This window comes from Condylura cristata, unplaced genomic scaffold (genome assembly GCF_000260355.1).
Source record: "Condylura cristata isolate star-nosed mole 26May11 unplaced genomic scaffold, ConCri1.0 scaffold00026, whole genome shotgun sequence".
NCBI lineage: Eukaryota > Metazoa > Chordata > Mammalia > Eulipotyphla > Talpidae > Condylura > Condylura cristata.
In genome coordinates this window covers 5,388,680-5,402,219 of record NW_004567127.1, presented here as the reverse complement: position 1 = coordinate 5,402,219, position 13,540 = coordinate 5,388,680, and the positions used below count along the sequence as shown (strand labels likewise).

At 32.1% G+C, this 13,540-nt stretch overlaps 1 protein-coding gene across 1 annotated transcript in view; it reads left to right on the top strand.

Moving 5' to 3' along the window:
- Positions 1-13,540, top strand: part of SYCP1 (synaptonemal complex protein 1) — a 62,429-nt gene that overhangs the window by 31,347 nt on the left and 17,542 nt on the right. Inside the window, exons 18-24 of the mRNA XM_004689612.1 lie at positions 2,420-2,524; positions 4,132-4,235; positions 5,877-5,994; positions 6,524-6,594; positions 8,272-8,353; positions 12,636-12,698; positions 12,854-12,916. Of these exons, the coding sequence (XP_004689669.1) occupies positions 2,420-2,524; positions 4,132-4,235; positions 5,877-5,994; positions 6,524-6,594; positions 8,272-8,353; positions 12,636-12,698; positions 12,854-12,916 (606 nt within the window). The remainder of the gene's footprint in view (positions 1-2,419; positions 2,525-4,131; positions 4,236-5,876; positions 5,995-6,523; positions 6,595-8,271; positions 8,354-12,635; positions 12,699-12,853; positions 12,917-13,540) is intronic.

Genomic DNA, 13,540 nt, shown 5'->3' with positions numbered 1-13,540 from the left:
GGTCACCTCCGGGGCAGGCGGGAATCGAACTCATGCGGAAGTGGCTTTAGCTTCTCAGTGCTGTGCTTTAACCCGCTTTGCCACCAGGGAGGGCCAGGAGAAGCTTTTTTGAAAAAATAAATATTGAGCTGAAATTCAGAGGAGAGGGGAAGGAAGTTCTCAGGTAGAGTACATATTATGTGCAAAGATCTTTTGATAGGAAGTACTATGGAGAGGACAACATGGAGTGAAAGAAAGAGTGTGGTGCAGAATAAGGCCAGAGAGTTAGGCAGAAGGAGCCTGGGGACTCAATGACCTTTAAATCAATAACAATAATATCTTTTCTTCATATCAAGAAAATTTTGTATTTTAAGAAGAATGAGTAACTATAAACATTTCATTATATAGTTACTTGGTAATATTTGCATTCTGAAAAGCTCATTTGACTTGTAGTATATTAAAATAGGACAACCACAGTAGTCAGAGAAATGAGTGGTTTCAGATGGTCGTGGTGGCAATGAGGAAAAGAAAGTGGATGGTTTTAAAAGCTCTTTTAAGTTTTAAACACTGGATTGATGGGATATGATATTGACATTCTTGGAAAGACTCCATTTTCCATTGAATTGAAAAAAAATCAGTTCACCATGATCATGCAAGTCTCTTTCTGTACTTTGTTTCCTTGATCTACTTGTCTGTGAATTCACCAATATAACAATGGTTTGATTATTATAGCTTTATAGTATACATTAGTTTGGGTGGTATAATTCCTCCAATTTTGTTACTATTTTTCAAAGTTGCTATTCTAATTCCTTTACTTTTCTATATAAAATTTATAATCATCTATAGCTAAGAAAAACTTGAAATTTTGATTGAAAATGTGTGAAAGCTCTGCATCAAATGGGGATGAATTAATATTAATACTATGTTAAGTCTTCTAATACAGGACATGATATCTCCACTAAATAGCTCTTCCTTGATTATTAACATTTTTTAGTTTTCAGCAAACAGATATTGTACATGTTATATGTATTTCTAAATATTTTTTTGCAGATATTTTACATAGTATTTAAAGCTATTTTTTCCAGTTGTCCACTGTTAGTAAGTACAACTATGATTGCTTTATGCACTAACCTTGTATTCTGAGTTTTTACTAAATTCACGTTTTATCTCTAGGAGATTTTTTCCCCCCTGCAATTTCCTTTATTGCCATGTTGACTGCACATAAGAATAGTTTTATTTCTTGGACTCTAACCTCTTTTTTTATCTTGTCATCCTGTTCTGGCTCAGACTTTCAGTATGATGTTGGGTAGGAGTGATGAGCATATATACATTTGATATTCTGATTTAAGGGAAAGCCGTCTAATGTTTCACCATTTAAGTATGATTCTAGTTTCAGTTTTTTTTGTAGAAGTTTACTTTTCTTAGTTTGCTGACTTTTTTTTTTTTTAAGCTTTATTTATGCATACAGAACTGGGTTATAGGCCAGAGGTGCAGAGACAGTGAGAGGATTCACCAGAGGCAGGTTGGGGAGCAGAACAGGCCAATTGATGAAGTCCAATCGATGGAGCAGCGGGCGGGTCAGGAGAGGTCAGCTGCGCCATGTGGGTCACCTCCCAGGCGGGGATCAAACTCATGCTGAAGTGGCTTTAGCTTCTCAGTGCTGTGTTTTAACCTGCTGCGCCACCAGAGAGGGCCCTATTTTCTTAGGTTCTTAAGATAGAAACTTAGATTATGTTGAGCCTTCTGATTAAGAGGCTTAATTCTAATAAATTTCTAATAACCTCTTTTGCTCTCCCATCAATGTTAGTATTTCATATTTTCGCTTTAATTTAGATTAAGATATTTCTAACTTCTTTTGAGATTTCCTCTTATTCCTGGCTTATTATGTATTTATCTGGGGCATTTAGGTGTTTATTTTTTACTTTAATTCCCATGAATTTGGAGATTTTCCTGTTATATTTCTGTTACTTAGTTCTAGTTTTATTCTAAAATGATCAGGTATTATGTATTATTATTTAAATTTGTTGAGGTTTTTAAAATGATTTTATTTTTAGAAATCAGTAAATGGTATATCTTAGTGAATGTTTCCTGTGTATGTGGAAAAGAAAGTATACTCTACCATGATTTGATAGAAGGTACTAGATGTGTTATATGCAGTTACAAATCTTTATTTTAAAAATTTTCTTCACTCATTTCCATTATTTACTAAGAAGGGAGTATTAAAAGTCTTTAATTTTGCATTGAAAAAATGTTACTGGATGCTGTCCATTAAATCTTTTGTTATATTGTTTTAAAATTTACTTAATAATGACTTTTCTCTTTTTTAAAAAAAATTAGCCAAAGAGAAACTCACTTTTTTTCACAGCCTTCTTTAGGCAGTTTGATTATTTTGAATGTGTATGTTCTTTGATTGTCATGTTTTGTTAATATTCTTAAATAGGTGGAAAACCAAAATCTTTTAGAGGAAAAGAGACAGTTTGAGAAGATTATTGAAGAATTAAAAGGAACAGAACAAGAACTAACTGGTCTTCTCCAAAACAGCGAGGTTTGTTTAAAAAGCCTACATTTTTTTTTTTTTAAATATTTTGTTAGGGCCCTCCCTGGTGGCACAACATGTTAAAGTAAAGCACAACTAACTAGCCTCAGTCCCTTCAGATCGATTCCCGACCAGGCAGGTGACCTGCTTTGAGCAGCAGACCTCTGACACGCCCGTTGCTCCCCTTAGCAGTGTGCTTTGTTGTTCTGCTCCCCGCTCTGTCTCTGGTGATTCCTCTCAACCCCTTCCCCCCCAGCCTCTGGCCTGTAACCCAGTTCTTTATGCATAAATAAATAAATCTTAAAAAAATGTTTTGTTATTATAGTACAGATTTACAAAATAGACTATAAGGTATCAGCTTTGTGAAAGATTTCACCACACAATTCTTCTGAAAGTATATGTTTCTGTTACATTTAATATGCTAATGATTGATTTTAAATCAGATTTAATAGGAAATTTATGATAGGAGACCCTATTATGTGGCAGAGAAAGATTAACATTTGAAATATCAATGGTTTGCATAATGCTCTGATTTATAGCAATTATATTTCTTACTGTCTTTCCTAATGGATATATTTAAATTTTAGTTTTTAAGTTCTTAGACAATAGTTTTAATAGTGCTCAGCTTACATTTTTAGAATGTCTTATTTTTAGAATGTTTTCAGTTCATAATAGTATTACATCCTTTTAGTAAAAAAACTTAGTTTTTAAGATACCTTATTATTATTATAAATCTCCTTAAAAATGTAAGATTTTAGGCCCCTCCCTTGTGGTATAACGGGTTAAAGCACAGCACTGAGAAGCTAAAGCCACTTCAGCATGAGTTTATTCCCTGTCCACCCCAGAGGTGATCCACATGGCGCGGCAGACCTCTCCTGGCCCGCCCGCTGATCCCCTCAGTAGTGCCCTTCATCGGTCTGTCTGTTCTGCTCCCCACTCTGTCTTGGTGAATCCTCTCACCTCCCTTGTACCTCTGGCCTGTAGCCCAGTTCTGTATGCATAAATAAATAGATCTTTTAAAAAAGATATGATTTTAATAGAATTTAATTACTTGTAGAGTAAAACTGATGAAAACATTTTACTATATGTAATTTTTTGGATAAATATTAGTTGATAGAATGTACTTACAATGCATTTGTGACTGCTCTTTGGTTTTTTTTTTTTAAGATTTATTTATGCACACAGAACTGGGGTACAGGTTAGAGGTTCAGAGGTGGTGAGAGAATTCACCAGAGTCAGAGCAGAATGGGGAGCAGTACAGGCAGATTGATGAAATACACTGCTGAGGGGAGCAGCGGGTAGGCCAGGTCTTCTGCTCCATGTGGATTGCCTCCGGGGCTGGGGATCAAACTTACATGGAAGTGGATGTGGCCAACTTTTGCTGTGCTGTGCTCCAACACGTTGCACCACCAGAGAGGGCCCTGTGACTGCTCTTTGCTATGATATAATCATATGTAATGGTTTAAATTATAGTGGTTAATAATGATTGAATTTTTAACACTGACACATTCTTAGGATTTTTTTTTTGACAAATACATGACTTGATTACAGAGTGACCACAGTTTGTCAATGAGAAAACTACAAAAATACTTTGTTTACATACATTTCTTTTCCAGAAAAAAGTACATGATTTGGAAATACAACTGACTGTCATTGGAACAAGTGAACAACATTATTCAAAACAGGTTAAAGAGCTGAAAACTGAACTTGAAAATGAGAAGTATGTATATTTTTCTATAAATAACTTACATATTCAGGTCCTAATCTTTCTGGTAGTTAAAGATAAATAAGTAAATTATATTTAATGTTTATTTGAGTGGGCTTAAAATTGTAGTTTCTTTCTAGTTAAGAATAACTTACCAATTCTATTGCTTAGGGAAGTACATATCATTGACATCAAAATTATATCACAAAGTTGATATACTTTTAATGTCTACTTTAGAAAATCATTGTAGATCAGAAGATCTATTCTTAGATTAGTTTCTAATAAATAATCATTTATAGTTTGAACTAGTTATCTTGATTCTTTTGCTAACTTATATTATTGTTTTAAATTGAGGAAATATCTTAATTCAAATTCATTCCTTGTGTTGTCTAATAACATTTAATTAAATGATTCACTTAATAAGTTTACTTTCGAAAGTAGGAGGAAATACTTACTTTAATAGAATTTAATTACTTGTAGAGTAAAACTGATGAAAACATTTTACTATATGTAATACTGTGTTATTACTCAGAGTACTCAAATAGCCAATCTAGTGGTGTGCATTATCGTTTTTCCCTGTTGGCTGCTGTTCTCCACTCTAGATAAAAATAAGAAATAATCAGCTTAATGAGCATCTTGTCTCTTTACTCCTTTGAATTTTCAGTGTAAGAAGGAGAGAATAGTACTCCTGAAATAATATCATAAAGCCATATATTGCACTTCTTCATTTGAAAGTGATCCTGGTTGCAACCAATAACATCAGATGGAGTGGAAATTGCCCCATATCCCTCTGGATTCTTCTTGCTGGGAAATAATCAAATATTAGACAAACTGATGAGAAAAAAGTAATAAAAGTTCTAATAATAACACTTATGCCTCGTGTATTCATGGGGTGAACCCAACATGAATTAGTAACTCACCCAAATGACTTTAACTCAATCTTAAGTAGTTTAAGACTGGGGAGTTTGGCAGGGTGGGTAAGGGAGAGAGGGAATGTTAGTTAAGACATTCACTGGGGAAAATTATAACAAATAAAAAGTTTGCAGAAAAGACATAGGGAGATTAGGACTTCTTGGGAGAGGGCCTTACAGAGACACTTACATATAAATATCCAAAGCAGCTTTCATCCAACTTCAGAGTTCTTCCCATGAAACAAACCTCTTGTCAAGAAGACATATTTTGGGGCAGCAGATTTTTCTCTCCTACATATAACAGTAATTGCTCTTCCTTTGTGGAACTTTTGAGACCTTGTAAAAGCAATTTAAGTGTTGCACACAAGTTCAAATCTAGTTCTGTTATATTCATGACTCATGAACTACTTTAATCAGATACGTTTGAGAGCTTCTAAGATATAGTCTAGTAAAGGGGAAAATTATATGATGTATAGCTTCAAAATTTGTGATAAAATGAGGGGTGGAGGTGTGAGACTATGCAAGGAAATATATAAGGCATCTTGAAAAACTTACATAAAAAGTTCAAATATGTACAAAATAGTGGAAGTAATGAATGACTTTGTACCTGTCACCTAGCTTCAGAAATTATTAACTAATGGCCAATCTTACTTCTTTTACAATCCTAGTCCTTTCCTATAAGGTTATTTTAAATTCATATAATTTCATATGTAAATATTTTGGCATGATGTTTTTTAAAAAATAGGCTTAAGAATACAGAAGTAACTGCAAGTTGTGACAAACTTTCATTGGAGAACAAAGAACTAGCACAAGAAACAAATGATATGGCCCTAGAACTCCAGAAACTGCAAGAACATATTCATGTGAGTTGAAAAATGAAAATATCAGTGACTTCCATTTCTTTCCTGCCTAGGAGTATGAATGACTCAGTAGAAAAAAAATGCTCAAATTTAAATAGTATGTCATGTATTGTCTTGGGACAGTGTTAGCACAGTTCAGAGATATTTATGTCTTGGGGGAAGGAAGAGTTTTAGAGGGAATATAACATTGGTTTCAGCCTTAAAACATGAATTATATGTTCAGTGATAAGAGTGAGTAAACATGTATTCCTTGAAGCTACAATATTAATAAAGACTATAAAAGTCTTAAAATATCACTAAGGAAATAGCAAGTGAGACTTGCTTTGTTAGCAGGTATATAGAGCTTTTCAGGGAATAATTAAAGTAAGACTGGAAAGGCAGTATGAACTTATGCTATAGCATACTCTCTTGGTTTATATATAACAGTTAATTTTATGCTTCAGAAGTAGCTGTTTATTTTTTACAGGCCTTAAATAACAGTTTTGTTCTTGTTGAATCAAAATAATATAAACAACATTGGTTATTTCTTTAGAATAGCAAAAAGCAAGAAGAAAGAATGTTGAAACAAATAGAAAATCTGGAAGAAACAGAAACACAATTAAGGCAAGATTAATGAATTTTCAATTTTGGAGTGAACTGTGGAATTTTTCATGTTTGCTTGCTAGAATATCTTTTTGCAAAAATTGCTCATAACATATTGCCCATTAATATTTGAAATTTTTATTTTCTTACTGATTTATTTAAACATTAAAATTATTAATCTTTTATCTTATTTATAATACCTATTTACCCCAACTATGGTTTTTGTATCATTTTGGATAATTTTGGATAATAATAACATTTTAAAATTTTGTATTGAATCTGAATATATTTCATTCTATAATTTCCCCATTGCTTTACACTTATAATTTTTCTGCCTGAAATATTAATCTTTATTTTTAATATTAATAGTTATTATTTTCTATACTTGGAAAGTCATCTTTCATCCTACCTTTACTGATGTTTTTATTCTTTTTGATTAACTTACTTTCTTCAGAAGTAGCTGTTATTTTTAGTTGAGTCTTGGTGTTTAAGCTATGGTACACTTTGGGGGTAAAAAATAAAGGCATATTTTAGGGAAAATCTAGAGAATTCAAATTATGAGGATAATATCTTTTTGCAAAACTACCTATTGTTTTGACTTTTAAAGGACTCTTCATATAAATATATTTTGGAATATAAAGTGATAGCAATTTAAAGTTTATTTATATTTTTAAAAACATTATTTATTTGTAGAACTGGGTATAAACCAGAGGTACAGGGGATGAGAGGATTTACCAGAGACAGAGTGGGGAGCAGAACAGGCAGAATTGAAATACACTGATGAGGGGAACAGAGGGGAGACAGGAGAGGTTTGATGAGCCATGTAAGTTAATTCCCTGACTAGGTATTCAACTCAGGCCATAGCAGTGGTAGCATTAAGATTAACCTCTAGATCACCAGGGCAGTTGGTAAATTACGTGTTTAAAACTCAGTTAAAGACTAAATATTTTGGATTCAGTTTTCACAGGCTACTTATTCTAATTGATTGACTATTATTCCATACAGGTTATACCCAGCAGCAATATATTAGTGGTAACAAGGGAGACTACAGTTAGACATTGCTTTAATTATTCATCTGAGACAAAGCACCATTTTTTCCTATGTACAAAAGCACAGATTTTTAATTAAAAAGTCATACAATATATTCATATGGTACAAAATTCAAAGGGAACAAATGAGCATATGGGGAAAGAAATCTTTCTTGAATTTTATCTTCCTTCTGCCTTTTTTCTTCCTGTTAATTCATTATCCCACTATTTCTTTTGCAGTTTTCTAGATACACTTTTTGCACATGCAAGGATCTCTGTGTATGCAGATTATCTGTCATGAACTTCCATTAAGATAATTTGTATTTATGGTCCTAATTTGTGTAAAATTATGATGCCTTAAAGTGATGACTAATTAATGACTAAGAAAACAGTAAAGTAAGAAATAACTGTTGACTTAAATAAGAAATATTTGTTCTGTATAGAAGTTTTTAAATGAAAAAATGGCTGCAGGTATCCAGATAATCAATAAAAAAATCAATGTATACATTAAACATTGTAGAGGTGTATTTGTTGGCAATAATATATGAAAAATTACCAAATAAAATGAAAAATTAAATCAACAAAATAGTGGTGAACCATTTTAGAGATCCCAGAAAGAGACTAAAAAACATAAATTTTATCACAATGTTGCTTTTCTATTTTCCTTAAGGAATGAACTGGAATCTGTGAGAGAAGAACTGAAACAGAAAGGAGATGAAGTTAAATGTAAATTGGACAAGAGTGAAGAAAATGTATGTTATGTTTAATAAAAATTTATAGCATAAAATTTCAAAAACATAAAAGCAGCATTTATGTGTCTAAATTAATGAAATATACTAGTGTAAAAGTAAATAGAGGTGCTTTAGGGAGTGTAGGCTGTTGATTAAAAAATATAGTCAAAGTTCGGTTATTTTTGCTTATATGGCTTATATTTATAAAACTAGTGACAATTCTAAATCTTATTGATAAATGTTCACTGTTTAATATTGATTTACATTTTAAGTGAAATGAATTGCTTATGTTTTAGTAATACAAAAATATCTTGATAAGTTGATTAATAAGTTTGCTGTACTTTGGTAGGTGTGATTTTAACAAACTGAGATTGATTATTTTAGGAAATAATCTTATGAAAGTGGAGTAGTACAATATATGTGAAATGATATGGTATCTCTTATTTATATGGTGAGAGAAAGTTATACCATAATAGCAAGAACAAACTGGATTATGAAAGCCTTAGCTGTTTTTCATTCATTCAACATTCATTCTGTAAGCAAGAGTGTACTTACTCTACATTTTGTTCTGGGTGCTGAGTATGGAGTTCATTTATCTTGATGGAAAGCAGTGATCCAATTAAAGTTTTATAGTAGGGAATTCACATTTTTAAATTTTAAGATTGAAATGAGACTGGTAGAGGCATTGAAATCAGTTGGAAAGCTGTAGTATAGTCCTGAAAGTTCTAGAGGGGACTCTGACTAATGTTTTTCACTTATTCCTGAATCAAATTGTGGAGGGGGGGAGGTTATAGAGTAATCTGGTAATCTGGTCAGGCATGAGCTGCATGCCCATTCTTGGAGACAGACTATGACATGTGGAATTTAAGGTACTGGTGATAGTGGAGAGAGTAGGACAATTTGAGAGTGGGGAAAGATGAGCGAGATGAGGATGAGTTCAAGTTAAGGTGGAGACAGATGAGGCTGGGTCACTTATGGATTCATAAGCTATGCTTAAGATTTTGAAGTTTTTAAAGAGTTTTGAACTAAGGAATGTCATAGTTATATTTGAATTTAGAAGGTTGTAAGGTTGTTGGGGTTGTCTAATAATGAGATAAACTAGTATTTTTAAAGGCTGAAAATAGACCAGAAACAGGCCCTCCCTGGTGGCGCAGCGGGTTAAAGCACAGCACTGAGAAGCTAAAGCCACTTCAGCATGAGTTCGATTCCCGCCTGCCCCAGAGGTGACCACATGGCACAGCAGACCTCTCCTGACCCGCCCGCTGCTCCCCTCAGCAGTGTACTTCGTTGATCTGCCTGTTCTGTTCCCCACTCTGTCTCTGGTGAAGCCTCTCACCGCCCCTGAGCCTCTGGCCTGTATGAATAAATAAATAAATCTTTAAAAAAAAAATAGACCAGAAACATTCTAGGTTCTTTATATATGTTATTTTATTTAACTGGAAGTCATTTTTGTTCTCATTTTATAAATTAGGAAATTGGACCTGCAGAGTGTAAAAAATCTTTGAAAGGTTACATAATGGAAAGGTAGTAGGGCTGGCCTTCTTTTGACTATGCCACAATTTTTTCCCCTCAAAGTTATCTTTTGTTTCATTTTACTAGTTAAATTCAGCCAGGAAAAAATGAAGTTGATTTTGTAAAATTTTGGTAATTTTACTACATTAAAATTCATGTTAGATGCCACTTCAAAACATTAATCTTGTTTGTAATGAGAGAAACCAAAATTTAATGTAAAATCAAAATCCACCAGTAAGAATTTAAATGCATTTTAAATTTAATAGTGATAAAGAAAAACAAAATGCAAGGCAAGTTAACTTATTTAAGCTTTGCATGATTGGATTTTAACTTATCTATTGAAACTGTTTCCAGGCTGCAAGTATTTGTCAGATCCTTTTATTACTTTCCTTTTTTCCCAGTCTATGTTAGTTTAGATATGTGCTATTCCATACATAACTTTTCTGATGTTCAGATTCCTTCCTTCTAAAATGGAGATAATAATACCTATCAATTGCTTGTTACATGTTTCAAATTAATATTGTTTGTGTGAACATTATTTAAGAAATTATGAACATTATATACAAGGCAATAAAAAATTGAAGGTAAACTGGGAAAGCTGATAAAATAGAACAGAGTAAAACTAAGAATGATGAACATTAACATATAAACAGCAAACACAATTTTTTAAAAAGATTTATATATTTATGCATATAAGAACTGGGAAATAGGCCAGAGGTTCGGGGCAGGAGTGGGTGTGAGAGGAGTCACCAGAGACAGAGTTGGGAGCAGAAAACAGATGCTTTACTGAAATACACTGCTGAGGGGAGCAGCAGGTTAGTCAGGAGAGGTTTGCTGTGCTACATGGGTGGCTCTGGCCTGGAATGGAACTGTTGTTGCAGTGGCTGCTGATAGCTTCACAGTGCTGCAACTTAACCCCTTATACCAACTAGGGTGGCCCACAATTTGTTTTTTTTTAAAGGATATTGAAATAAACTGGGAGAACTAATAATGCTTCTTGTCAAAATATTAGACTCAACTTTATAATTCCATTTCTAAAAGATATAGAAGAAAATAGAAATTCTGTTACCATATTAAAATATATCAAATAATATTTTTTAGGCTCGAAACATTGAATGTCAAGTTTTAAAAAAGGATAAACAAATGAAGATACTAGAAAACAAGGTATTATCAAATGTTTGGGAATAGAAACTTAGTAACAATGTATGTGACTAGATACATTATCTTGTACAATGAAATCTGAATTCTCCTTTGAAGACTTTTGAGGAATAATGTAGGATTTTTACTACTGGTTTCTTTGAAGAAGCTCAGAGTTTTGCATGGTGCTTCAAAGAGCAGTTTTAGCTATGTCTTCTTCCCTTCCCAAAATTTCATACTGTCAGCATTTACATTTGTTGTGGTTATATTTAGAGGGAGGGTAAGAAGCCCTTAACAATTATTCTTATATCTCTCACATTTCTGTAACTAAGAAAGCTATAGGGAAATTTCTGCTTCTAATGTGAAGTGTTACTGCCTGACTGCCTATTCCAATTCACTTATCTCTCTTCTACATCTCATCACACACTTGTCCTAATACTTGACTTTCCTTTTGGAAAGTAGTTTATTATTGGGATTATAACCTCTAATAACATCATTTTCTTCTAACTATAATTATGATGAATAAAATTACCTATTTCTATGCATATGCATTATTTTTTTAAAAAATGAACTGTGTAAGTTAAAATCTTTTAAGAAATTTCTAGGCATCCACTAAATATCCAACCAAATTGAAATGAATATCATTAATTTCTCCCTCACTTTTACATAGCTTTTCTTACATAGTTTTTTGAAGTAAACCATTTGTAAGGGTAGAACACTGTTAAAATTTGGGTAAAATAAATAATTTATAGATAGTAATACCATATATTATTTAGCTTTACAATAGTAACTATGACTGTACATGAATGTTACAAGAAAAATAAGAGTCTTCTGTGCTATTCAGTGATATTACATTCTCCAAACCCCCCCCCCCCGTTCCTATTTTGGTGGAAATTAGAACAATATACATAATTATAATATTTAGTATCCTTTAGAAATTTGTGCTGCTTTTATAGTATACCAAACATTTCTTAGACTAATACCTCATAATTTAAGTTAGCATATTGTAGTCAGGTGAAATAGTGAGATAAGTAAAAAAGTGTTTTAACTAGTATTTTATGATCGAGATCAGAATGTAGTTAGGAGATAGGGTAATGTAATATTAATTTATTTTTCCCAGAGGAAAAGAGATCTCAGAAATAAGAAATGAGTAATGACTTTAGAAGGTATTCTTACCTTTGACTGCAATTGTAACTAAGAAAGCTATAGAGACATTTCTGCTCCTAATGTGAAGTGTTACTGCCTGACTGCCTGTTCCAATTCACTTCTCTTTTCTATACCTCATCACACACTTGTCCTAATACTTGACTAAAATGTATGTGTGTACATGTATATATGTATGTATTCAACTAATGTGTAATTCAGTTTGTTATATAGAGTTAACTCAAAAGACATGTTTTCTTTAGAGTAGTTGAATTCATATGTTCTATAAGTAGACTAAAAAATCTTTAGAAATTAACATTTGTATTGAGGTAATCTTTATTAAATTTGTATTTGCTCATATAAGGTTTGACATTAGTGGAATTATTTAACAGCATAATGGAAAACAATTCAACATAATCTATGTTACTTTGTGATATTTTTGTTAGTATGAAATTGCTTATTTCAACTAGAATATTTAATACAATAATTGTTATTTCTCATAAATTTTTAGTGTAACAATTTAAGGAAGCAAGTTGAAAATAAAAGCAAACACATTGAAGAACTTCAACAGGAGGTATGTAGTGATTTTCAAAACAAAACTACCTTAAAAGAAATATTAATTACATTTTTAGAGGATAATACTTTTTTTTAGTAGTTCAATCCAAGTCTGTGACAGTGTAGGCTTGAACTGCCTTAGTACTAAATATAATTATTTTTAACTTTCAACAGAATAAGGCTTTGAAAAAAAAGGGTACAGCAGAAAGCAAGCAACTGAATGTTTATGAGATAAAGGTATTTGTGATATTTATTTTTATTTTTGAAATACTAATAAGCAATTTTATACCCTTATATAATAGGAGTTATTTTTAAGCATTAACTTGACATTCGGAGAATCATTTCTCTTAGTTGCAATAAAGTTATTTAACTGTGTTAAAAATCACTGAGCACTTCTAAAATATATGTCTGCATGTGTATATATGTATGTATTCAGATTCTTTACCTATACTATACATTGAAAATTGAGATTGAGTAGGTTTTGGGTGGCACCTTGAAATAATGTACATTTTAAAAAAGCACATATACAATTATTGTAGTTATTTTATAGTAGCATAAAATCTTTGAGAGCTATTGACTGTAAAATAAAATTAAAATCCTGTAGTGTAAGCTTATGATGTCAGGGTCATGTTTTGTTTTATTTCATTCCAGCCTTATTCCCAGTTCCTTCAACAGTGACTGGCACTTGTAAAATACTCAATAAATAGTCTTTGAATTGTGAATGGAAAGCACTGGTTCTCAGTATATTAAATAGCTACTCTTTGGGGGGAAGCAAAAATATCACATTTTTCTATCATAATATTTAAAACTAAAATATGTAAATATCATAATTGAAATGAAAGCAAATAAAAATTCTCAGAA